At 47.5% G+C, this 24,787-nt stretch overlaps 1 protein-coding gene across 1 annotated transcript; it reads left to right on the top strand.

Moving 5' to 3' along the window:
- The first annotated feature begins 945 nt into the window (after positions 1 to 945).
- Positions 946 to 24,767, top strand: DGAT2 (diacylglycerol O-acyltransferase 2). Its single transcript, XM_086615045.1, has 8 exons — positions 946 to 985; positions 9,342 to 9,461; positions 10,986 to 11,093; positions 11,948 to 12,018; positions 18,840 to 19,044; positions 22,300 to 22,474; positions 23,557 to 23,759; positions 24,565 to 24,767. Exons 1-8 carry the CDS (start codon positions 946 to 948, stop codon positions 24,717 to 24,719), a joined length of 1,077 nt encoding a protein of 358 aa, XP_086471171.1. The 3' UTR covers positions 24,720 to 24,767.
- The last annotated feature ends 20 nt before the right edge of the window (positions 24,768 to 24,787 follow it).

The raw sequence follows: 24,787 nt of genomic DNA, 5'->3' as shown, positions 1-24,787 counted from the left end.
CCTTGATGCAAATCTAAATGACACCTCGTTTCTTATCATGGGTAGATCCTTAAACATCTTGTTAGAAGAAGAAAATGAGGCTTGATCAGTGGTTTGGGCATACCTATAGGCTATCTTAATAAATCATAGGGAATGGTTTGGGTTGGAAGGGACCTTCAAGATCATCCAGTTCCAACCCCCCTGCCATGGGCAGAGACACCTTCCACTACACCAGGTTGCTCAAAGCCTCATCCAACCTGGCCTTGAACACTTCCAGGGATGGGGCAGCCACAGCTTCTCTGGGCAGCCTGTGCCAGTGCCTCACCACCCTCACTGTAAAAAAATTCTTCCTTATATCTGATCCAAATCTCCCCTCTTCCAGTTTAAAGCCATTTCCCCTTGTCCTATCAGTGTGTGAAAACGAAACAACAAAACCATTAAAGCTTCTGTCCATAAAATTTCTAAAATTTTCTTTCCCACCTTTTCTCTTCATTTCATGATGCTTTTAGGAACCCAGATCTCCCACGACGAAACTAAAATCAGCCAAGAGTGAGATGGGAGAGCATCTGAGTGAGGAGACCACCACCAAACGCCCATCACTAGTGTGGACTTGTGGGGATTTTCCCCCCACCCCGCCCTGGGGAGAAGGAGAACAGGGAGAGAAACACCTGGTAGAGAGGGTGTGGGGGTGCATCCCCTGCCTTGTCCTCCACCCCCTAAAACCCCATCCCATGCAGTAAGCTGCATCCCCGGAGCTAAGAGCTTCCTCCTCCCCGCGCCGGGCTGACACGTCCTGTCGGGACCGCCCCTCCCCGCCCTCCTCTTCCTCCTCCTCCTCCTCCTCCCCGGGGCTATATAAGGATGCGCAGCCGGTGTTTCTCCCACTCACCGGCCATCCCGGGGTTGCGGAGCTCGTTGCCCTTCTCCATCCCATGGCCCTGGCCGGGACCTGACCACCCCTCCGCAATGAAGACCATCATCGCTGCCTACTCCGGGGTGCTGCGAGGTACCGGGGTGGGGGGTAGAGGAGCCGGGAGGATGCTGCGGTGGGGGACGCAGCATCCCGGGCGGTACAAGGTGCGGGATGGGGTGGTAGCAGCATGGAAAAGCTCCGTTTTATTTATAATATTCCCTTTTTTTCTTACTGCTTTGCAGGAGGGGTTGTTTAAGAGGGGGGAGGAAGGGGGGGGAAGCACTATGGAATGGCGGGGAGGCTGACTGCGGCTTTTTCTCGGGGGGGGAGGAGGATTACAGCTTTCTGCGCAGGTTTTTTTTTTGCTTTTTAGCGAGCTTGGAGGGGTCGGGCTGTGCTCCTGAAGCTGTTGTGAACGGCTGCGGTGTATCTAAGGGAGTTTGTACCCTGGTAAAACGTGGGCGTGTGGTTAAAAATGAGCCTTCCTCCCCCCCCCCCCCCCGCCTTGTGATAGTAGGAGGAAAAGCAGAGTAGCTTTATCAACACCGCATGGCTGGTAAAATTCACTGTTTGCAGCCCTGTGCTGCAATATCGTATTCCCTACAACTACATCAATAAGGGGAAAACTAAAAAAAAAATAAAAATGTTGCTATTTGTTGGTGGTTTATAATGGGGAGTTGAAGACTCGGTGTGAAAGTAAGGGTTTATGTTGGGAAGTACAGTCGAGAGTTTCCTTTTACAGCCCTCCGTGCTGTTGTAAGTCACTTCCTTGGTGAGACGAGTGGGTTGGGTGCTGGTGGCTGACACCCATGGTGGGTAGAGCTGCTGCAGGCACCTAGCGCTTCCTGCTGTAGGCTGGAACACGGCTGTTAAAAGACCTGTTGGAAAAACCATTTGGGAAATCCCAAAGTGCTTGTAGAAGCAGCTCTAGGGATCTCGCAGGAATAAATTCGACAAGTCTAAGTATTTTAATCAGTAGGGCCTCATACCTCTCCTGCCAGGGTGCTTGCCTAGAGAAGGGTCAGGACTTGCAACTAGTGGGGATCTTGCAGGAAACTGTGTTTGGACAACAATTCACCCTGTGCTTTTTGGAGGGTCCTTGAGTGATTGTTCTGTGGGTGTTGCAAAAGGCTTTCTGCCCTGAAAAAGCAAACTGCTAATTCCTCCTGGGGTGAAGAGACCTGTGAAATGGCTTGTTGATTAAGCAAATCATTAGCAGAGCTAAGAGGACCTGAACTGGGTGAATTAACCCCTAAGCTCTTGTTTTTGCACCGTGTCCTGCCCAATCCTGTGTGTAGAGCTGCTGGTGCTCATATCTCTCTGAAAGATGTGGACCTGCCAATATTGGAGATGGATCTGTAGGATCAGTTGTGAATCCATTGGGGAAAAGACCTGCTTGTGTTTCCCATGCTCAGATCTGGTCCTTAAAGTAACTTTGCTTGTTTATGCAACTAGTGAGATGCCAAGTGATGTTTTGGGTTGAGCGAGGTCATTTAAATTAACAGCATGTGACCTGTTAAATTGAGAGTGAACTGCCAGCCAAGTACCCAGAATAAATCATTCAGGAGACCTATAAAATATGTAGGGCTGACCCGAGACCTCAGTGGCCACCTTGTTGGCACCGGGGCGTTAATGATGGATCTGGGACACGTGCATAATTCAAAATGGAGTGTGGTTTAGGGACAGTGATTGGCCTCATCTCTAGATAATCCTGCTTAGGGATGGAAAGCTGCCTTAACTCTCCTCAGGTCAGTTTTCCTCTGAGGCACCTCGTGGGGGTCCTGCAGTGATATTTGTGCTTCCTTGCTCATTTCTTCATGTGCTTTTGCCTGGGGAGACGGGAGATGTTGCCTTGGTGACTGCAGCATCCACCAACGCAACCCGTTACCAGTTCTGTAGCCCGTCATGAGTGACAAAATGCAGGACCTGGTTCAAAACCTGCCTGTTGAAAGCAAAAGCCAGGCGCTTGCCAGAGGAGCTCAGATCAGGCTGGGCTTTGGGGATGATGACCTGGGACCCTAGAGGTGAAAGATGAGCAGAGGTGATGTGCGGCAGCAGTTCATGCATGGGACCTCATGTGCTGCTTAATCATGTTATATAACTTCCCCCCTGCATAGGATATTTTGAACAAACCCACTAAACTTTTTTTTCCTACCCCCCAACCATCTTTTCCAAGTATCTTGCCTGTGCAAAGAGCTGACTTCTGTGTTGAGAGTCCGTCTGGTTCGTACTGTCCTTTAGTCTCCAGTCTTCTTCCTTGCCTGGAATCTAACTTTGTCCTAGGGCTTCTGAATTTGGCTGAAAGTCTGATCCTATTTAAAAACAAGTGAAAAAAGGTACATGCATGTAGTCGTCTGCCTCTCTATCCACCCTAGTGTCTAGGAAGGGGAACTTTCTTGGGTGCTAACCCAATATTGCAAAAATCGGAGCAGACCTTGGACTGGTGCCTAGAGTTGGATGACAGAATCGTGGAATGGTTTGGGTTGTGGGTTGAAAGGGACCTTAAAGATGATCTCGTTCCAAGCACCCTGCCATGGGCAGGGACACTTTCCACTACATCTGGTTGCTGAAAGCCTGGTCCAGCCTGGCCTTGAACACCTTCAGGGATGGGGCATCTACAGCTTCTCTGAGCAACCTGTTCTACTGCTTCACCACCCTCAGAGGGAAGAATTTCTTCCTTAGATCTAACCTAAATCTCCCCTCTTTCAGTTTAAAGCCATTGTTCCTTCTATCACTACACACTCTTGCAAAAAAGCCCCTCTCCAGCTTTCTTGTAGTCCCTTTAGGTACTGCAAGGCTGCTAGAAGGTCTCCCTGGAGCCTTTCTTCTCCAGGCTGAACAACCCCAACTCTCTCAGCCTGTCTCCATAGCAGAGGTGCTCCAGCCCTTGCATTGTCTTCATGGGCTTCCTCTGGACTTGCTCCAACAGCTCCATGCCCTTCTTATGTTAGGGGCCCCAGAGAATGCTTTGAAACACTTTGAGTAGGAGGGATTGTCATCTCCTCATCTTGACCTGACCCACTTTGGCCATAGGCTGTCCAGGTCCTGTTCTCCTTGTGTTTGGCAGAGCAGCAAGGAGGTGCTTGACTCTCCTAAGGAAGGATGTTGGTGTGGCCAGAGCATTTAAAGGCTGTCCTTTGCTGAAATATCTCCTCTTATCTTGTTTCATCTTGCAGAAACTCCTCATCTTCTTTGTTTTGGCTGGATTGTGACTAAAAGCCTTAGGCAATATTGAACTTCAGCAATGTGGAAAAAAAATTGTAGAGTAGTTTGGGGTGAAGAAGATGAGTTCACTCTGGTTTACTTGCAGTTAGTCTTATGCTGCACCTGGGATTGGGCAGACCTAGTTTCTGCTTGGGATAAGACCTGGGGACTCCTCTCTTGGGAGCGTGGTGTCACTGCTAGCTGTGTTGTGGTGTCTTCTCTTGACAAAACTGCCTGGGAGGGTAGAGGTCTGGACTTGTTCATGACTGAGCCTTTCCTTTAGGCCTCCTACACTCTTTCCCTGGCCACACTGATGACATGTCATAGGATGGTTCTCTTTCTCTTGTCTAGAGCTACTAAGTCTTGCTGACTTATATCTAAAATTGGTGGCTGGTCTAGGACAGCTGGGTGTACCCTGATGGTTACCTCACTTTAACCTACGTACAGCTGTGACTGAGACCAAAGGCCAAGTTCAGTGCTGTGGGTAAATGCAGATCTAACACGAGATAATTGTCATAACAAATTTATTTGCTATGCGGAATCGCAGCTCCTTTCTGATGGGGCTGAAACAAATGTTGCTGTCCCATGTCCCTGTAAACGATGTCGTTGACCTCCAGGCGTAGGCATTCTTTGCTGCAGATAGTGAGATCATTAAGTAGTCTCCTGGGGCATGAGTAAACTTCTTGATAGCTGTGGATAGGGCAGGTTAACTATGCCCCATGCTGGCACTCCTGCTCTTGCATGGGAGGCTGGGTCCTCACAAGTATCCTAGTACTGGTCTGTTTGTCTAAAATAGCTTTAACACCTTCAGTGTCAGCTTCTCTGCCAAATAGGTAGCTCAAAATGTCCTTTTGCACCTTATGCTTTGGAGGGGCTCAGCTGTATGACATCCAGTTTGGTTTTCATCTAAAGAAGCTGTGTGATGCAGTATCATTCTTGGCCAAGAATTAATATGCTAATTATCTTGAAAAGGTAGCAGATGAAGCTTGGCTTTAACAAGCTTTCAGTCTATTTTTATCTGTAACACACTTCCTCTCAGCTAGTTTATTTGACTGCTTTTTAATTAAGTGTTGTGGATTGAGTTTTCTGGTCTCCAAATGAGAAGTCCTGTTTACTCTTCTTGAACTCTTGGATCTGACTTCCTGCCTAGGTAAATCATGGTGTTTGAGCACTCTATCTGAAATAAACTGTGCTGGAAGTGTACCAGATGCTGTTCCTTGCTGAGTCTGTTGCTGGTGTCAGTCAGATTCTTGGTCAAACCCTTCGTTGACTCCAGGATCTCCTTGGTAGCATCTCTTGTGCTTGACTCTGATGGCTGTTGAAATTAAATAAGTGTACTAAGCTCATCACTGGTTGGGGGACAGCTGGCTAATGTCACTGAGTTTCCTTGGAAGGCTGCAGGTGGCTGTTACCACTGAGCAGCAGTTAGGTCTCCTGGAGAAGTCATTTTTGGCCATCTTGGCAAGTAGCATGCTTGAGAACCATGCATGGCAGTATCCCACCAATGCTCCAAGGCATGAACTGTGGTGTGAGTTGAGGGGCTCTAGATGTCATCTAAGACCAAGAAAGCTGTTGCTAAGATCTCTACTGTGTAGGCATGGCTTCCTAAGGCTGTGACCCCAAACAGCCAGGCTGTCCAGTTCTGGAACAGGTGCCTGCAGGATTAAAAATATTTCCTTAGGAAAAGACTGATATAATGGATACTGAAGACTGGGGTATACAGTATCCTTTGCCTCAAAATTAATCATAGAAATGTCTAATGGGCCTTATTAAACTTGGTTATTAGGCTAATGTATTCCCTGAAAATTAGAGAAATTCTTTCCTATGCTTAATTCTCCTTTGAGTTTTTAATATGTGAATGATGCTTGGTGTGGGCCCACAGGTGAGCCCTTAAAAGGAAGGATTTTCTTTAAAGAACTGAACCCAAATATCACTGTTGGGTTATTCTGCTGTGGTTGAGTCCCCAAAACACGTTTCTGTTAACTTGTCAAAGCTCTTCTGTTTCTTGTCACTGGCAACCAGCCTGGTTCTCCAGAACATGGAGGATCTTCCCAAAAATGCCTTGTGGCTACTACAGCTGAAGGAGAAAGGAAGCAAAGCTTGTGTGGAGGGTTGAATACACAAGGTGTTCAGTCTGACATGATGAACAGCAAGCCCAGGACAAACTGGAAACAGCTGTCTCAGTGCTAAAATCTATAATTGCCTAGCCTGCAGTTGATGCACTGAGTCCATCTGGAATGTGCAGGTGGTTAGTGCAAAGGTAGATCACGCACAGGTAGATGCATTTGCCAGGTGACACCTCTGCCCATTCCCACAGTCCTTTCTGTTGCCACTGGACTTCCTTTATGTCCTTAACTGGGAATTAAATATTAACATTATTCAGCCCATGGTAACTACTGGCTTGTGTCGTCTTGAGAATCTTGATCTGTGAAGGATGTTTTTGCTTTCAGCAAATAATTGACCTAGGACACCACTTGTCCAAGGGCAGGTGCTCAGCTGCCTGCTCAGAGCTGTCTGCCAAACCCGTGCCTTCCCTCTGTCTGCAGTTGAACGTTGCCACAAAAAGCTTGATATGGCTTGAGAAACAAGTTGGCAGATTGACTTGTGCAACCCAATACTGGTCTATTTACAGGGCTAGCAATGCCTATGATTTGTTAAAGCATCTAGAAAATGCTGAAGTACAAATTCTCATCTGGAGGGGTAAACAGTTGCTCTCTTTGGAGGAAGAGGATAGGGATTTAGGGGATCCAAGGCTGGAGTGTTGGATTCATCAATCCAAAGATGTTTTGGTAGTGTAACTACAGGTGCTAGAAGCATAAATTACACAGGGCTGAGCTCTTATTGTGGATCACAAATCATCTCTAAGACTTTTGGCTTATTTTGAGGTCATAGAATCATAGAATGGGTTGGAAGGGACCTCAAAGATCATCTATTTCCAATCCCCCTGCCATGGGCAGGGTCACCCTCAACTACACCAGGTTGCCCAAAACCTCATCCAACCTGGCCTGGAACACTGCCAGGGATGGGGCAGCCACAGCTTCTCTGGGAAACCTGTGCCAGTGCCTCACCACCTTCTGAGTGAAAAACTTCTTCCTTATGTCTAATTGAAATCTCCCCTCTTTCAGTTTAAATCCATTGCCCCATGTCCTGTCACTACACACCCTTGGAAATAGTCCCTCTCCAGCTTTCCTGTAGGGCCCCTTTAAGTACTGGAAGGCTGCAATAAGATCACCCCAGTGGTGTCACTGGCCATATCTCCATTGCTAAAAGTTTCCTTTAAACCTAGTGCCTAGTAGTCCTCAGGCTACATGTGGTCTGTCCATATGCAATTGTGTAGACCAGGTTTTCAAGACAGCTGCAGTAGAAGCTGCCTCTAGGCTGTGGCCCCTCAGCAGGAATGAGGGATTTTTCTTATCCTTGGGCAGTTGACTCTGACTTTTGTAACAAAGGGGGTGGAGTTTATCACTCACCCCAAATTCAGGCATTTACTGTCAAGTGTGAAAAGCTGCAGCACAGGATTTCTGAATCTTCCTGCTTAGATTACTCTAACGTTTCAAATCAGTGCATGGTGGTGGTTTCACTCATCAACATGTTGCCGTGTCTCATCTCAGAAACTGGAGAGATACTTAAAGTATTAAAAGTGAACTCAGCAAGTGCTATGTTATCTTGCAAAGACCTGCCTTCAACTTGAGCTGCTGCTTCAGACTGGCTTGGTGCTGTAGGCTTCGGTTTACTGCCAGTTGTGGCGACACGGTCTGTCCTTGACCAGCACTTGGTCTGCTTGGAGCAGTTAATGCTCAACCCATCACAAGGGTTGTTCATTCAATGTAGACTCAGCAGAGCCAAGGGCCTAGGCTGGCTGGTTTGGTTCTAGATTTAGGCTGCATGGTCTGATGTGGCTCTGATGTCGTTTACTACTAGAAACACTCAGGAAGGCATGTAGCTGTTGGTCCTAGGGACCATGCTCAGGCTCAACATCAAATGGCATTTAAAAGGGGGAAGCCAAGAAGCCACAAAACTAGTGCAGTTGTTTTGTAGGTGTGGCTACTGTGCATTGATCCCATTTCTTAGACTATAAGCAAGGGCAACAGCAAAGATCGCAGAGATGCTTTGCATATTTAAAGGATGCATTAATGAAACGTGCTTTGTAGAAACCACCAAAACTATAGTACCTTCTCTATGTCTAGAGAAGAGCCTCTTCTCCATCAAACCTTCAGTTGACTAAGCATGACCACTTGCTATGGTGTCACTACTAGCAGCGTCATGTCTTGCCAGCAGCAGCAAGGACTGAGCCCTTCCTATGTATTAGCTGCTTAGCAGCATCGCAGCCCTTCTAATGACAGGTTGGTCCTTAAACAGAAAAGGAGATGTGTAAACACACCTCGTGGTTTGTTCACAGGCCAGCAGCTTGATTTGCATTTTAGCCAGTAATTATGGTGCTTGTGAAATAAAGCAGTGAAGAGAAGTGAAGGAAAACCCACTTGCAAGTGCTTCTTTCTGGAGGTGGCTGAGCGTGTCAGTGAACACCGCAGTGGGTGGTTCCTCCATATAGAAGTCAAGTCTTTCACTTCAGTTTTTTGCTTGGTTTTCTCCCTATTTGAATAGCTTGAGCTTCTAAAAGAGTGGCTTTCAACTCCTTCCTTCCTCATTTACTGCTTTAGAAACACTGATAGTTTTCCGTACCCTTGGAGCTGTAGATCCTTGGGATTGTGGGTTGAGGTCTTGCCCAACCAGCCCTGGAGCTGTGCTGTGTAAGGCTGGAGTGCAGAGCTTTCCTTGAACACGCACAGAGGAGTCGTGCAACAGACCTGGTGAAGAGCAGATGAGCAACAGTTCAGACCACAGCCTGGTGTGTGCTTGCCTGTGGTTGGGGACAGCTGGTCTAAACCTCATGGTGGACTCATGGGTTTCCCTGTTATCAAACACCACTTCCAGGAATTGGCAGTTTGAAGTGAGGGGGTGCGTTAGGACCACGTGTTAACGTCCTCTGTACTTTTATGCTCAAATGACTAGAGGCTTGCTCAGGTGAGAACTGAAGTTACTCATTAATTCCCTCCAACATCCCCAAAACAGATGGATATTTGCAGATGGCAACCCTTCCCCTTCCAGGATGCCTTAACTCCATGGGAAATTGCTCTTAGCTCTTGCATGAACACTGATTAAAACCCTCCTATTTGAAAGGAAAATACTGTTATCTTTGCTCGGTGTGTAAATGCAACTTTATTTCTTTTTTTTTTCCCCTTAGGCACAGGATCAAACATCCTTTCTGCTCTGCAGGATTTGTTCTGGCTATCTAAATCCAAAGTAGAGAAACAACTCCAAATCATCTCTGTGCTGCAATGGGTTCTCACTTTCCTTATCATGGGTAAGTAACACCTTTTGACCGAAAGCAAAGGTTTTTTTCCTTCCTTCTGGAAGACTTTTAATGCAAAAATGTTAACTTTTACATAAGCGTTGATGTGCACTGTGGCGGGACAGTTCCTGGACCGTGAGGATATTGTAGAGCACACTTGCATAGTGTGATATTTTGGCAATAAATGCCTTTACCTGGCTCTAGTGAAACGTAAGAACTATGGAAAGACCTCCTGATGTTGAGCTTGTGTCTGTGTCTACCATACAAATAAGACTGAAGCAGCTGGAAATCTCTCACCTGACTCACTCATGGGAATGCCCATGTAGAAGAAACTTAGAAGCAACTAGTGACGGATGCAACTGATGACAACAGGAGTGCCTTCCTCTTGGCTTGGTCTCCTTCCAAGAGGTACCAGAGATGGGCAAGAAGTGTTTGTGTTAGACCAGTAAAATAGCAAAGACTTTCTCTCTGGGTGCTTCCAATATGTGAGGGCTTAGGCTGTTCTGCTCCGTAGTATTGTTGATAAATAAAACATACAAAGGACATGAACCCCAATGTAAGAAGGACATGGAGCTGCTGGAGCGGGTCCAGAGGAAGTCCACGAAGATGATCTGAGGGCTGGAGCACTTCTGCTCTGGAGACAGGCCGAGAGTTGGGGCCATTCAGCCTGGAGAAGAGAAGGCTCTGGGGAGACCTTCTAGCACTTTCCAGTGCCTAAAGGGGCTACAGGAAAGCTGGAGAGGGGCTTTGGACAAGGGCGTGTAGTGACAGGACACGGGGCAATGGATTTAAACTGAAAGAGGGGAGATTTAGATGAGATGTAAGGAAGAAATTCTTCCCTCTGAGGGTGGTGAGGCACTGGAACAGGTTGCCCAGAGAAGCTGTGGCTGCCTCATCCCTGGAAGTGTCCAAGGCCAGGTTGGATGAGGCTTTGGGCAACCTGGTGTAGTGGAAGGTGTCCCTGCCCATGGCGGTGGGCTTGGAATGAGATCATGCTTCAGGTCTCTTCCAACCCAAACCATTCTGTGATTAAACTGGAGAAAGATGCTGATTGCAGTCGGTCAAGCAAGTCTAGCTGTTTCTTCCCATTTCAGTTTGTGCTAAAACGACAATATCAGTTGTGAGTGGGATGTTGTCACCCTGGTGGGATGGCTGGCTTGGAGGTGGTGTAATGTGTGGAAGATTTGTGTAGCTGTGGAAGAAACCCCCTTGGTGTGGGCCACAAATCTTGATGCTCATGGAGTCTTGCTCTTGCTTGGTGAAGCAGCTGCCCTACCTGGAGATATTATAGAAGAGAGATCTGGAGAAACCATGAAGGGGAGGTTGAGGTACTTCAAAGCAGGTAGCTTTGGAGGAAGCTGTCTCAGTCCTACATAAGGGGTTTTTAGCTAAATCCGATTTGATCGAGGATTAATGACATCAGATTGAGACTAAGACTTCAGCAGGGTCAAAAGGAAAGGGGCTCTTACTGCAAGTGTAAATGCAAACCAAAGCCTGATGCAACCTTGTTTTCTTCTCTTTCTTGGACCTACCCAGGTGTTGCTTGCACTTTAATCCTGATGTACATACTGTGCACAGATTGCTGGGCGATCGCTGCTCTATATTTAGCCTGGCTGGTATTTGACTGGAACACACCAAAGAAAGGTAAATATTGCAGAATAGATCCTTGCTGTTCAAGTGTCCCTGTCCACATATTTAGACAAAGAGGCATTTCCTTATAATGGATGACTTCCCTTCTTAGTGGGGCTTGGCTGAATCACTGACAAAAAGCATCATTCAGTGAAGTAGACAAATGTCAGCCCTTGGCATAAGCAGTGTCTGCAGGTTTTATTGATGCTGAAGGTAGCACAAGGCAATGGTCACCAATATCATGACATTGCTGGCTTTTAGCAACATGTTCGTAAGGCTTAGGTTCTTCCTGTAGGTCAGAAAGATCTACATGAAGATTCAAGATCTTGCTGTCCTCTCCAGCTCTTGCAAGGTTCAGATTATGGTGTGACTATTAAGATGTGGCTCCCCTATGGAGTCGGCGTTGCTGCAAATAAAGCAGAAAACTCTACTTCAGAGAACACCCTGTAAAAACCAGCTCTGAGACCCCACTACAGCAACAGCAACAAGCTATGGCAACTCCTTTCATAGCCACAGTAGCACAGTTCTCCATTGCTTCAAGACCACTGAAGTTGTCCAGGATCTTGACCTTTCCTAATGGACAAATCTGAGGTTAACGTGGAGCTGTTTCTAGCTTGAGTTGTCCATTGCCCAGCTGCAACAGCTTCTTGAGTCAGGTCCTACCCTGAATTTGTAGTCAGGAGAGTACCTTGAAGTCCTGAGCATAGTTGGTTTCCCATGATTTTAGAGAAAGATGCAGTGTCCCACTTTTAGAGGAATTAAATTGTTGGTTTCTCCAGTAAGACAGCAAACTACTTGGAGTCCTGTAGACTTCTTGGTGGGCACTGTGTAGAAAGAGCTTTAAAAACAGGATTTTTTTTTCTCTTCAGGTGGAAGAAGATCCCAATGGGTGAGAAACTGGGCTATATGGAGGTACTTCAGGGATTATTTTCCAATAAGAGTAAGTAATGATTTAACTCTATGCATTGGGATTTAACTGTTTTAGACTGGTTTGTAATAGCCCTCATGGAGATGATGCTGTACCTACACTGGTCTATTCATGACCTTCAACTGTAAGCAGGACATGGCTTACTTACAATTGCCATGCTAATGCTCGGATCAGTGGTGGTATCATGGTTTGTAGAAGATGCTACTTCTGATAGTTTTATCGCCAGACTTCTTGAGGCAATCAGCCCTGCAGCAGTAAGGCTACATCTCTCCAACTTCTCTTCTGTTCTCCAGGAATCCTGCGTTGTGCCTGGCCCTACCTCTGTTCCTTGCTTGTAAATCTAGCTCAGTTCTGGTTTGTTTGCCAGTTACACCCTAGGGCAGGGGTGTAATAGGTAAGAATGCTCAGGAACTCTGTGCACCAAAAGCCCTACCGCTTCACAGGGAGTGGTGAAATCGGCTCTGAAGTCCAGCTGCTTTGGGGAAGAGGGGTTCTGAGCAGTGGGAATAGCTCCAGTTCTCCATCTTGTAACTTACCTTCTGCTTGTATTTTCCCTGCTAGTGCAGACACATGGCAAACAGAGGACAGGGCTGCCAGTTTGCTCTGGGGAACTGCAGAATTAGCTGAAGGGCTTGGAAGGGAGCAGGGGCCAAATTCAGCTAGGAGGGAACTTGATCCTTTTTGGAAGGACACATAGCTGAAAGGACTACTATGTAAGGCAGTTGGCAAGTTCTATTCAGCCTGAGCAAAAGGGAGAGACCTTGCCCCTGGGCTTCTGATGAACCACCCTGCCCTAAGGCAGTCCAGCCTTGGAAGGCAGTAGGGAATCCAATTTCAGTAGGAAGCCAAAGTGCCATAGACAGGTTTTTTCCTTTGCAAAGTCTCTTGAACTCTGAAGGTGTCTGAACATGCTGTTGGTGAACACTCTTGTCATGTTCTTGCTGCTATTAACAGTTAATTCTTGGCAAATGCAGGAGTACAGGGAAAAATACACTCCAGCTGCACAAGCTGCAAGTGACTGGTCAAGCCAGGTCTCGTAGCTAATGGAGAACAGAGCATGCTCTAGTGTTGAAAGGTTTCAAATAGGTTGTCCTCTAGTACCGAGTCCTCAGTACTGCAACAAACCCTGCCTTCTTGATGTTGGTGAAGACTTAAATGGGCTGGCTTCCTCTGGGGACTTGAGTCAAGAGAGTCACCAGTCATGGCTGGTCTCCTTGTTTCACATCTCCTTTGAAGGCCTGTTTGGTCTTCATGGAAATGCACTCTGCACCAGCTATGTGGGTCAGATCCACTGTAGGTGTTATCTTGTCAAACAGCTGGGTTGTTCAAGTAGGTTTGGATACGAGGTTGGGTCAACAAACTGAACTTGTGCAGTTTTAGGTAAATACTTGCTAGTTCACGTGGTCCGTTTGTGGGAACCCTTCATGGCAGAAATTCCTTCGTCGCTAAGAGGGGTAGAGTTGTGCAAGGCTCAGAGCCCACTGGTAAATGGTGTGCAAATGCAGCACATGAGAGTGAGCACTTTCCACATGCTGTGGAGAAACAGCCAGCTGCCTGCATGTTCACCAAAACCTGCTACGGGGATCGTGGGGCTGCGAGGTGCTAGAGCTGGTTGCATGAACGTATCTCTTGTAAGGAGTGGTACCAACCACCAGAATGGCTTGGGTTTGCACTTGCTAAGAGGATGGGAATTCCTTGGATAAACAATTTACCCGTCTTCATTCAAGTGGCAGACTGGTCTACATCTACTTCTTTAAATCTTTTGTTGGCAAAATTCCCCTTGACTGGTTCCTGAATTGTCTGGGTAACAGCTTAGCAGAGCTTGGTGTATCTCCTTGGCTCATGGTTTCTGCAGCTCATCCTGTACCATGAGGGCAGATCGCACTGGTGACGATCTTACTGGTGACACTTGTGATGCTGAACTCAGATTTTGCAAGCTCCTCAGAAGCTGCAGATCTGATGGCCAAGGTTTCCTTGTACCAAGCTGGTGTGAGCTTGATCTTCAGGATGCAGGCTGGATCTAGCCAGACTGAACCACCACTGGTGTTGACCTCTGATAAAGTATGAGTCTTGCTTTATCAGAGGAGCTGCATGAGAAGCAACCTTGACTCTGACTTTTTTTGATAATTATGCTTCATCTCCACCTGAGTCAGCAGTGTCTCCTTCCTGAAACACCAGTAGGACTATTGTGCACGGATCTAGAGAAACCAGGTCATGTTTTATAATTCTAGGTGGATTTGAGAACCAGCCTGAATCTAGCTCAATTCCTCAGCATGAGCAGAGGTTGTCCACATACACTGCAGCTTCATGCAGCTTCTCTGACAGCAATAAGCTATTTTAGGGCACTAGAAGCTTAGGTTTGTCTGCTGCTTAGTGGCTGGCCTTGCAAATAGTGCCTTAAGATAAGTGGTGCATGAAGCAGCTGAGGAAGCTTCCAGTGAGCTAAATCCTGGTGCTGGACCGCCACATAAGACCTGAGCTCTTGCAGGTGTGAGCGTGGTGCTGTGTGCCTGGCTGGATTCAACCCTACTGCTGCAGAGAAAGGTCAGGTCCCAGCAGCTTCCCGAGCCCATCTTGCTGATCTGAGGATGTCATGTGGGGAGTGGCACAATCTAAAGGTCTTGTTTAGGTACAGAAGCCATCACCTGAACATGTGAGCACAGCTACTGCTTATCTCTGTAGGCAATAGCACTTCAGATAGCAATGACTGCAGACCTTTGGCTCATCTTTGTCAAGCAGTGAGCACATCAGCTGTGTGCTGAGACCTTCTTGGCCTCCTGCTGGGATGGGAGAGTTGGCAGAGTGCTGGAGCAGGGGCTGTTGCAAGACACTGACTTTGTTTTGCAGCGTTTGTCTTGCGCTCTGTGGCCTGGCTGGCTTCCCAGCAAAGCCTCTCCTTAGTTGTTGTTGTAGATGACTTACAGAATGGAAGTGGGAGTTTTGGCTTCCTACGTGTGATATAACATAGTGGTAATACAGAGAGCCTGGAGGTGTCTTCAGGTCCTGATCTGCCTTGCTGGGAAGGTGAGAACTTCTGCTGTTGGGTGTGATGCAGTAACACAGGTAATTACAATTGTTTGGTTGTTTTGCAAGACCGTGGTGCTCATGACTGCTGCCTGGAGCTGCAGAATGAGCTCTAACGTTCTGCATGCTTCTGTGGTCACTGTGCTGCTTGGGTATGCTGACCACCCACCTAGACCACTCTCTTTCATCCCGCTCTTTACTGGCTCCTGGTGCTCTGCAGTCCCCCCTATCCATACTCAAATGCACTAATTGCTCATCCTGTTCCTACAAATTAGCAATGCTGTTCTCTGAGTGTATCCAGCACTCATTAACACTAGTTATTTTTTATCATAATTGCCCAGTTTTAGTGCTTCTGTAGGCAGGCTTAGATCTGTTCAAGGAAATCTCTTGCTGCTATAGCAGACGGGTGGACCTTTGCTCCCACTGAAACAGGCTTGGTCGCAGACAGCAGCTGGGAATAAGTGTGTCAGTGCGGTGGGGTGAAGGTCCAGCTTCAGTCCCAGCACTGTAATCGTCTGGCTGGGATGTGGTGTGGACGTGCTGCCTCCGTGTCATCGTGGGAGCACGGAGCCTTCAAGGAGCTGAGGGCTGTGTGGGACTGGAGAAGACCTTGAAGGTGAAAGTAAAAAAAAAACAAAACAACAAACTGTTGGAGGTTCAGAACAGAGTTGCAAAGGTGGTGTTGTCAAAGGACAGCTACAGCAAGTCCTTAGGCCAAGCTGATGAGGCAGCCCAGCAGCTCAGTGTTTGCTTGTCAAGGGCAAAGGTGCAAGAAAACCAGTTGTGAGTGATCAGCCTCCTGAGGAAAGCGTCAGTCTTGCTTGAGACCAGAAATAAGTGTTACAGCACTTCAAAAATTCCTGCTTCTAGATTCAATTTAGGGATCCATGAAGGCCCTGCCTTTGGCGTTGGCAGGTCAGACCCTGGGCTGAGTTTGCATTAGCAGATTTAAGACCTGCACCACTAGCAGATAAGTGCACAAATTTGATGGTTTGGATTGGAAGGGACCTTAGAGATCATCTAGTTCCAAGCCCTCTGTCATGGGCAGGGACACCTTCCACTAGACCAGGTTGCTCAAAGCCTGACAGTCCTTGGTTTCCCTGGCTTGACTTGAGTGGAGGAAGCCAAGTTCACTTTCTGTGAACCCATCTGTTGTGGGACAACCTGTGGAGGACAGCAGCAGCCTGCATGGGACAAACTGGTGGGGAGGGGGGAAAGCACATGTATGTGACTACCAGGCTGACTGTCAGACCTCTAAATCCCTACTGTGAGTGTTTGATTCCCATTGGGTCTCCATTGCTGCTCAGATATTCCCCTTCTACCTCGCCATGGGTGAGCTGGTTCCTTGCACACCCCTTGCCTTGTTCCCACACTACTTGTGCAGGTGGTGTGGGTGAGTGTGGTGGGTAACACCAAGCAGGGGAAGCGTAACGCTGCAGGAGGTCTTGGAAACCAAGCAGAAGGATAGCTTGGCTGGGGCTCACACAAGGTACACAAGCAATGGGCTCCACTGGGAACTGGGTGTCTGTGTGTATGGTGGCGGGGCTGGAGCAGGATGCTTGCCATAGCTGGCAGCAGGAGAACAGCATATCTTCTGTACGAGAGGAGATGTGTGGCTCTGCCAAGCTCAGCTCATGAGTGCCTTGTACTCCAGAGTGACAAGGACAAACCCTTTGTTTCAGCTGGCCTCCTTTTAAAGCAGCTGTGCTTGGTGCAGGTGATGGATGAGGCTTGGAGCCTGGAAATCCTCACCCTGCCCTGACAAGAGCTCCAAGGAGAAGTGTCTGCCACCAGTCCAACCAAGCAGTGTGTGTCTGTAGCCACCAGGCCTTGAGTCTCTCCTACAACTGAGCAAGAGCTGACAGATGGAGGGATTGCTTACGACATAGTTGCTTTTTTAAAATTCCCCTCCAATCTTTCCTGGAGAGTGATTTCCAGTCTGTAGGCTGGGGGCCCTGTTTCACAGAATCACTGCATGTCAGGGATTGGAAGGGACCTCAAAGGATCATCTAGTCCAATCCCCCTGCTGGAGCAGGACCACCTAGATCAGATCACACAAGAACACGTCCAGGTGGGTTTTGAACATCTCCAGAGAAGGAGACTCCACAGCCTCTCTGGGCAGCCTGTTCCAGTGTTCTGTTCCCCTTACTGGGAAGAAGTTCTTCCTCATGTTTAAGCAGAACCTCCTGTGCTCCAGCTTAGATCCATTTCCCCTTGTCCCTTGTTAGTTTGTTCTAACCAGTCAAGGAACAGCCCCCCCACCTTGGGAAGTGAAAGTGAAGTCATCTCCTAATTGAGTGAGAAGAGAAGCAGGGGGTAGAAAGGATGACTTGGTATGACCCAGGCTGTTGGGGTTCTACAGAGCTGCTGCAACAGCAAGCATCCGCACGTGCTTCCTGGAGCCCTACGTGACCTCGGAGCTAGAGGAAAGTGTGGAGGAGGGAGTCAACGTGCTTAACCCGCTCCCGTGTCATGCCTGTAGCGCAGCTGCTGTCTTAAATAGCACAAGTGCCTCATCCAAGGACAGTGGTGGGAATGTGGGGAGGAGGGAATCAAATTTCTGGGCACTCTGCATCAGCGTGTCACAATGGGGCTTCAGCTCCCTGTAGCATGATTCAACAAAATGGACTTGCTTTCTTACTGCCAAAGCTCTTCTTGGCCAAGACAGCAGGGTATGTTCTGCTGATGTGACATCTTGGAAATCTGTAGGTGTTTTTTCCTATAGGAGCTGACACGGGGCGTGACCTTTGCATGTTTAGTTTGAGGGATGGGGTGCAGTCGTTTAGCACCTTGTGCTGAGGGTGCAGCTGGGGCTCGTAGATCCTGCCCCAGTCTGAGAGCTACTGGGGTGCTGCAGTCAGTGAAAACTGGCACCATTGCAGCCTGGAAAAAGTTGAGTCTGAACCCTCCTTCTGTAGGGTGATGCAGCAGTCCTGTTTATGCTTACTCGGACCAGTTGCATACTGCCAGGGAAAGATGTTCTGATGCATGAGGTGCTGCTGCTACTTATAGCATCAAAAAAAAAAATCCTCTGGCACTAGTGGTACCAGGGCATGGGCTGTAAGACAGCTTTGGAGTGGCCATACCGTGCAAACAGATGAGTAAGGGGTTAGGGATATTGCACAACCCCGAACCATGGAGCGCGTCTTGCAGAAACCAGAGCCCTGCTGTGGATGGCTTGAGATGTGTTGTTGGCCTCTTGGCATGTAGGCCAGAGTAAAACCTGAGAGGAGGGATGGTTTCCAGTGGTAAGCCACCCTTCTGCATGTTTTCCCTCTTGGAGGGTGGCCAGCTGGCATACTAAGTGGTTGGGTCTTTTTTCAGGTATTAAGCAAACTTGCTTCTGTTATGGACACTGTTTATTAATTTTTTGGTTTTTTTTCCCCTCATACTGGGATGTGAGCCACTAATGTGCTGAGAGAGGGCCTGGAAGGAGGCGTAGCTGTGGCTATAGGGCTGTGAAGAACTTGGTTGGTTTGGGCAAGAGGCTTGCAAGAATAACTTTGGGAGGAGTGGAGAAATGAAGGGCACAGGCTACTGCAACCCAACCCCTATTCCTGCTTGGCTGGCAGTCGTCTGTGTCTAAGATCAGCCTGTTTGTTCTGCTCCCTCTGCTTGGGGAGCTAAAGTCTAAGTGGCTGTTCTTACCACAGCCTCTGAAATCCAGGATAGCCCACACCCACAGTCCTTAGGCTGTTCTCCCTTGTGGGAAGAGACAAAAGCTGAGGTCTTTGACTTTTTTTCTTCCATTTGTTTCTTACTACGTGGAAATATCTGTCCTCATGTGAGCTCACTCTTTTGTTTCCTAGCTGGTTAAAACCCACAATCTGCTGACCACCAGGAATTACATTTTTGGGTACCATCCACACGGCATCATGGGCTTGGGTGCCTTTTGCAACTTCAGCACAGAGGCCACGGGTGTCGGTCAGAAATTCCCTGGGATTCGACCATACCTTGCTACCCTGGCTGGGAACTTCAGGATGCCCATTCTGAGGGACTACTTAATGTCTGGTGGTAAGTGCAAGAGCCCTTTGTTCCTCTTGCCTTTGAGCTGTCTTCCCCTCTTTCAAGTGAAAAGCTGTGGCAGAAGCTCATGTAACCAATTCTCTCTGGTAGCAACACACAAACATTTTCATATAGTTGTCAGGAGGAAGCTGTGAATAAATACCACTTGCTTGGACTATGGGGACTGTTGTCTGTCTGAGTTCATCCTTAACTCAAGGATACTCTTGTCCAGAGGCATAGTAAAGATATCTGGCATCTCTAGTTGTAGATGAGGAAGATGGAGACACGGGAGCAAGTTGTCCTAGTTATCATTAGGAGCTACTGGTAGATGGAGTCACACCAACTGAAAATATAAAGTATTTGTTAGCCTTCAAAACGTGAATACCATGGGTAGCTCTGCTGCTGGGCTCATTACCACATGAGCTGTCACACATCTAGGTTGTAATGGTGATGACAGATGCCCTCTTCACCCAACCGCATTTTTAGGTGCCTGCCAGGAGCAAAGAGTCTAGAGTATTGCATGGCTTCAGCTGTTCAGAAGAGCCCCCTAGCCTGAAAAGATGGGTCACAGGGAATAGGCAGTGATAAAACTTTGCTGGATGACATTAATGCTCTACCCAATTCCAGTATTTTAATGACAGAGGGCTTGTGGGTTATGACTGGACAGAGGAAGCAGTGTTGACAGCCTCAAGAAACAGTGCTCATGGCCTGAGCTTCCTTTTCAGAGTGAGGATGCCTGTAGAGATGAGGGGATAATGATTAAAGACCATGAACTGAACAATCCAGTGCCCTGTTTGCTGTTCCTGGAACAGATTCACCAACAAATGACTTTAAAGCAGATATCCCAATATAGCGTTTCAGCTGAATCTTGACTCACAGCTGGAAAGACGACAGGAGTAGCTGTGCTTGGCTCTGACTTGCTAGGTTTGACTGTTCCCAAGATGACTGCCCTAACTTGGTGAGGGAGAGGAAAAGTACCTGGATCTGGTGCAGAAAAGGTGTTTGTCCCTGCCTAGGAAGCTCGCTATCTCAAGCAAGCTAGTTTCTATCTTCCTGCATCATGTGGAAGTCGCTGTGTGAAGTGCATAATTCCCATAACTTGGGAATTCTGCAGGACAGCAGTGCATGAGAAGCTGGAATCTGCTTTGCAGTCTATCATGTCTGTAAACTTGGTTCATGTATTGCTTAAGTTTCCACACAGCATCAGCCTTTCTGTATTTAAAAAAAAAAAATGTTCAGTCTGTTCAAGATGAGTGGTAGGCAAATCTTGTGGCCAGCCAGAGCTGCTTCCCTCCTTTTTGGAAGGAAAGTGGGAGCAGACATTAGCAGTGTCACTGCTGACCTGGCTGGCTTGGCTGTCCTTGAGCATTATGGTGGGAAATTCTGCTTCCTCTGTACTTAGGATTTAAGCAAGACTATAGGTGTGATCTCTTGGACGAAGTTAACTTTCTGAAAGCTGTCATTGGTCTTCATTTTTCCTATATTGGAACTTCAGGGTGTCACTACAAAGGCTTTAACATCACTTGGGAAGTGCTGATAGCTCCCTCAATGCTTTGTTTTGTGGATGAACCACTTCAACAAACGTGTACCAATACACATGTTTAACTGGTTTACAACCAACTGTTGCGTATTACAATGTTTTATAGCCTACTAGAGATTAGAGCTACAGCAGGGATCCTCTAAGGCATGAGGAGATGGCTGGAAAATCCTATATACTATGTAGATGTGCTGAAGAGCACAGTTCAGCAATTGCTACTTCTGTGCATGTGTCGTTGCACTTGTCTGGAAGATGGATTTCAATGCTCCGTGCTGTGAGCAGGCGTAATCTTCTCCTGCTAACAAGTGTGGAATGGCTCAGCATAAATCTGTGCTGCCCTGGTAGCCAGGGCTGTGTAGTCAGTGAGCCTTGGTGTGGAGAATGGGAGAAGTACAAAGGCTTCTGTCCATCCTGTGGGGCAGCAAGCATAGCCTGAGCCTTTCAAAGGAAACTTGGTCAGGGAAAGCTGTAGCTGTGCTGAAAGAAATGGGGTTTTCCTCTTCAAAGCCAGCTGATCTATCTCAAGTGAGGTCTGCTCCCCTGCAGTCTGGAGCTAGGATTAGTTGATGACCTTGATATTTCAAGATACTCCTGAAGGCTTGCAGACTTGCCCGGTATAATCCCATGGGACCCATTCATCCTTTAGTTCTTGGTTCAAGTGATGACTGCCATGAGATGTGCAGAATCAGATTCTAAAATTAAGTTGTGTAACACTGCCCTTCCTAGTGCAATGACCTTAAGTACTCAACACAACTCAGACTTGTGTGGATGGGAATGTAAATGATGGCATCTCAGTTCTCCTTGGCTTGCCCCGGCCAAAAATGTGAGGCATGAGTAAGCTCTGACAACAACTAGGATAAAAGCATGAGTTTCAGGAGTAGAGAATCAAACTTCTTAGTGTTTTTAGAGCAATAGAGTAGAAATTAAAGATTCCTTTTTCGCTGGGCTGAATGATTAGATCCCTGGAGTGGAGACTGATGCTGTAGGGCAGGAAATACTCTGTAAGGCTGAAGTGCTGTGACTGGTAGTGCAGTCCTGTCCCTTCCAGTGTGGGATAGAGGGAGAGACCTTCCCAGACACTAATCCCGGTATGGACTTACCTGAGTGCTGTCCCATACATCTCTCCCTTCTCAGGAGAGCAGAGGGTTGTGCCCTTGCCATGCAGGATCTTGAGATGTTAGTTCAGAAAAATGATTTTGAAATTAATCCGTAACAGATCTGTCTCTGGAAGGCTTGCTAGTTTATTCTTTTTGCATCACTAAAGCATCCCCCCCCAAAGGAAAACTTATCCCACTAATTGGTTTTGCTGAGGAAGTGGTCAAATTCAGGCTCTCATGCATCAAAATAACACAATTGTTTTGCTTCCCCCCCCTCTAAGGATAAACCAGCCCCTACTGCAAAGTTGACTCGGAGGGAGGATGTCTTAAACAATTGTCTTTGGCATCATTAAGCGCAGAAGAAAATCTTTGCTGAAGTCTTTTGTGTTAAGGGCAACTTTTTGAGAGCTGCTGTTGGTGGAGCTTGTTTATGACCAAGTCTAGTACTGTCCAGGTCTATTAACTCCTTGTTTAGTTGAGGGTAATATACTCAACCCTCTATGACCATAGGGAAGTTGGATAACTCAACTTGCAAGCAAGGCACAAACTTCTTGCCACAAGTATGGCTGTGTCTTCCGGATCATTTTAATCTTGCAGCTTGACTCTTACGTCTGTCTCTTGGATATGCAGGTATATGTCCTGTGAACCGTGACAGCATAGACTACATCTTATCCAAGAACGGCAGCGGCAACGCCATCATCATTGTGGTCGGAGGGGCAGCGGAGTCGCTGAACTGCACCCCAGGGAAGAACTCTGTGACGCTGAAAAATCGGAAAGGATTTGTGAAACTGGCTCTACGGCATGGGTAAGAGGGAACCTCAATGCTAGAGCAGTACTGAAAGCATATGAAAGGTGCTCTCATCCCCTGAAGCAGCTCATGTCTTGGATGGACTCTTCTTGCTGTGGTCTTGCTGTGTTGTGTAGATGTATACTTAGAGCATTGGACACATGAGCCTGTCCTGTCTTCTGCCCCTGAGCAGGGGACAGGGGTAAAAAGCCACCTAAGATAGCAGGAGGCTTCCAGGGCTATGGAGAGGCAGGTGTCAGTAACCTGCACGGGGCTATTGCCTATGCAGTCCTTGTGATCTCCAGGGATCCCATGTGTCTGAAATGGGATGTCCATCAAAAATCAGAGATGAGAATAGATGGAAGCATATTCAGTGCCTGACAGGGTAGTGTTTCATGGGCCTGTTGCCAGTACAATTCTCTTATTTCATACCTTAAAATATGTGTACTATATCATGTCAAGTCTGGCTGACTTATGTCAGTACCTCATGCTGCAAACAAAGCTCTGGCCAGTAAATTCTGCAAATGTGCAGCCTGAAAAAGTACATAGCAGTGAGTGTGGGTCATAACTCTGAGGTCCCCAACATAAGAAGGACATGGAGCTGTTGGAGCACGTCCAGAGGAGGCCGTGAAGATGATCCAAGGGCTGGAGCACCTCTCTTATGAAGACAGAGTTGGGGCTGTTCAGCCTGGAGAAGAGAATGCTCTGGGGAGACCTTCCAGTACCGAAAGGGCCTACAGGAAAGCTGGAGAGGGGCTTTGGACAAGGGTGTGGAGTGATAGGACAAGGGGCAATGGCTTCAAACTGAAAGAGGGGAGATTTAGATTGGATATAAGGAAGAAATTTTTCACTCAGAGGGTGGTGAGACACTGGAACAGGTTTCCCAGAGAAGCTGTGGCTGCCCCATCCCTGGAAGTGTTCAAGGCCAGGTTGGATGGGGCTTTGGGCAACCTGGTGTAGTGGAGGGTGTCCCTGCCCATGGCAAGAGGGTTGGAACTAGATGATCTTGAAGGTCCCTTCCAACCCAAAATTTTACATGATTCTGTAGCATTGACTGTTGACTTGGGGTGCAGGTTCCTAACAGCTTTCCATCTTTGTAGTGCGGACTTGGTTCCCGTCTACTCCTTTGGTGAGAATGAAGTGTACAAGCAGGTGATCTTCGAAGAGGGTTCCTGGGGAAGATGGGTTCAGAAGAAGTTTCAGAAGCACATTGGCTTTGCTCCATGCATCTTTCATGGCCGTGGCCTCTTCTCCTCCAACACCTGGGGATTGTTACCTTACTCCAAGCCTATCACTACTGTTGGTAAGATCTTAGTATAAACATGCTGTGTGCTTCTCTAGATAATTTGAGTCTGTGCCATACCCCAACTCTAGCTTGGTCTTGAAGTCTTGACTATAAAACTCCATTTTCCCTTCTTTATAAAACATTCCAGCCCAACTGAGAATGAGCTAGGGTAGTTTGCATGGGCTGCAAGCCTCTCATCATGCTCTACTGCCAGCCAGTTTTGCAAGTGAGCTTTATTGGGGGGGTGGTGGAAAAATGCTGTAGCTGTTACCTTCTCTGGTCTGGGATGGCTAAAGTCAGAAGCAGCTTGTCCTCCCATACTCTGAGGACTGGCAGTGTGATGCTGTCTTAAAGCCAACTCTAAAATTTGCCTTTGAGACTTCCAACCCAAAGCAGCAAGGCTTTGAGGGTGAGAAAAAAGTGCTGCTTTGCTTTTGTGGTGTGTATCAGGGAATCACAAGAACTGCAGCTTTTAGTCTTGGTTCCTCTTAATGGAGAAGGTATTTAACACTCTGCTGTGAATAGAAGCAAGTGGGACTTCCCAACCACCTTGCACAGTAGAGGCTCTGCACTGCTGGAGTTTGTGTAGCTAAAATGGATCTGAGTATTGCTGCAGATGTGATGAGGGTCCTGGTGGTGGGACAGCTGTGCCTCAGAGCCTAGCAAAACTGGGAGGAATCAGTCAAACCTCTGCTATAATGGCAAGCTGTGCTATGCCAGGGTGGATGTGCTGAACTACCACAGCTGTGGCCATAGAGGACAAATTTCCAGGCTGTACAGGAGCACTCAACCTAACATGTAGATCTTTCCTTCTTTTTATCAGTTGGCGAACCCATCACCATTCCCAAAATCGATAATCCATCCCAGAGGGAAGTGGACTTCTACCACAGCATATATGTGGACTCCCTGATCAAACTCTTTGACAAATATAAGAGCAAATTTGGCCTGCCAGAGACTGAAGTCTTGGAAGTCAACTGAAGGGACTGGTTCAGCAGCACCTCCTTCTCAGAACCAACGCATCTTCTCCAGGAGTCCAAGCTGTCATC

The sequence above is a fragment of the Tauraco erythrolophus genome, chromosome 1 (genome assembly GCF_009769465.1).
Source record: "Tauraco erythrolophus isolate bTauEry1 chromosome 1, bTauEry1.pri, whole genome shotgun sequence".
In the NCBI taxonomy this organism is placed as follows: Eukaryota; Metazoa; Chordata; class Aves; order Musophagiformes; family Musophagidae; genus Tauraco; species Tauraco erythrolophus.
This window is presented reverse-complemented; position numbering and strand designations above follow the sequence as displayed.

Excerpts from the sequence above, each read along its gene's own strand:
- DGAT2 (XM_086615045.1), top strand. The coding sequence starts at position 946 with ATGAAGACCATCATCGCTGCCTACTCCGGGGTGCTGCGAG. Across the intron at positions 19,045-22,299 it reads GGACTACTTAATGTCTGGTG|GTATATGTCCTGTGAACCGT; the intron begins GTAAGTGCAAGA and ends TTGGATATGCAG. Across the intron at positions 22,475-23,556 it reads AAACTGGCTCTACGGCATGG|TGCGGACTTGGTTCCCGTCT; the intron begins GTAAGAGGGAAC and ends CCATCTTTGTAG.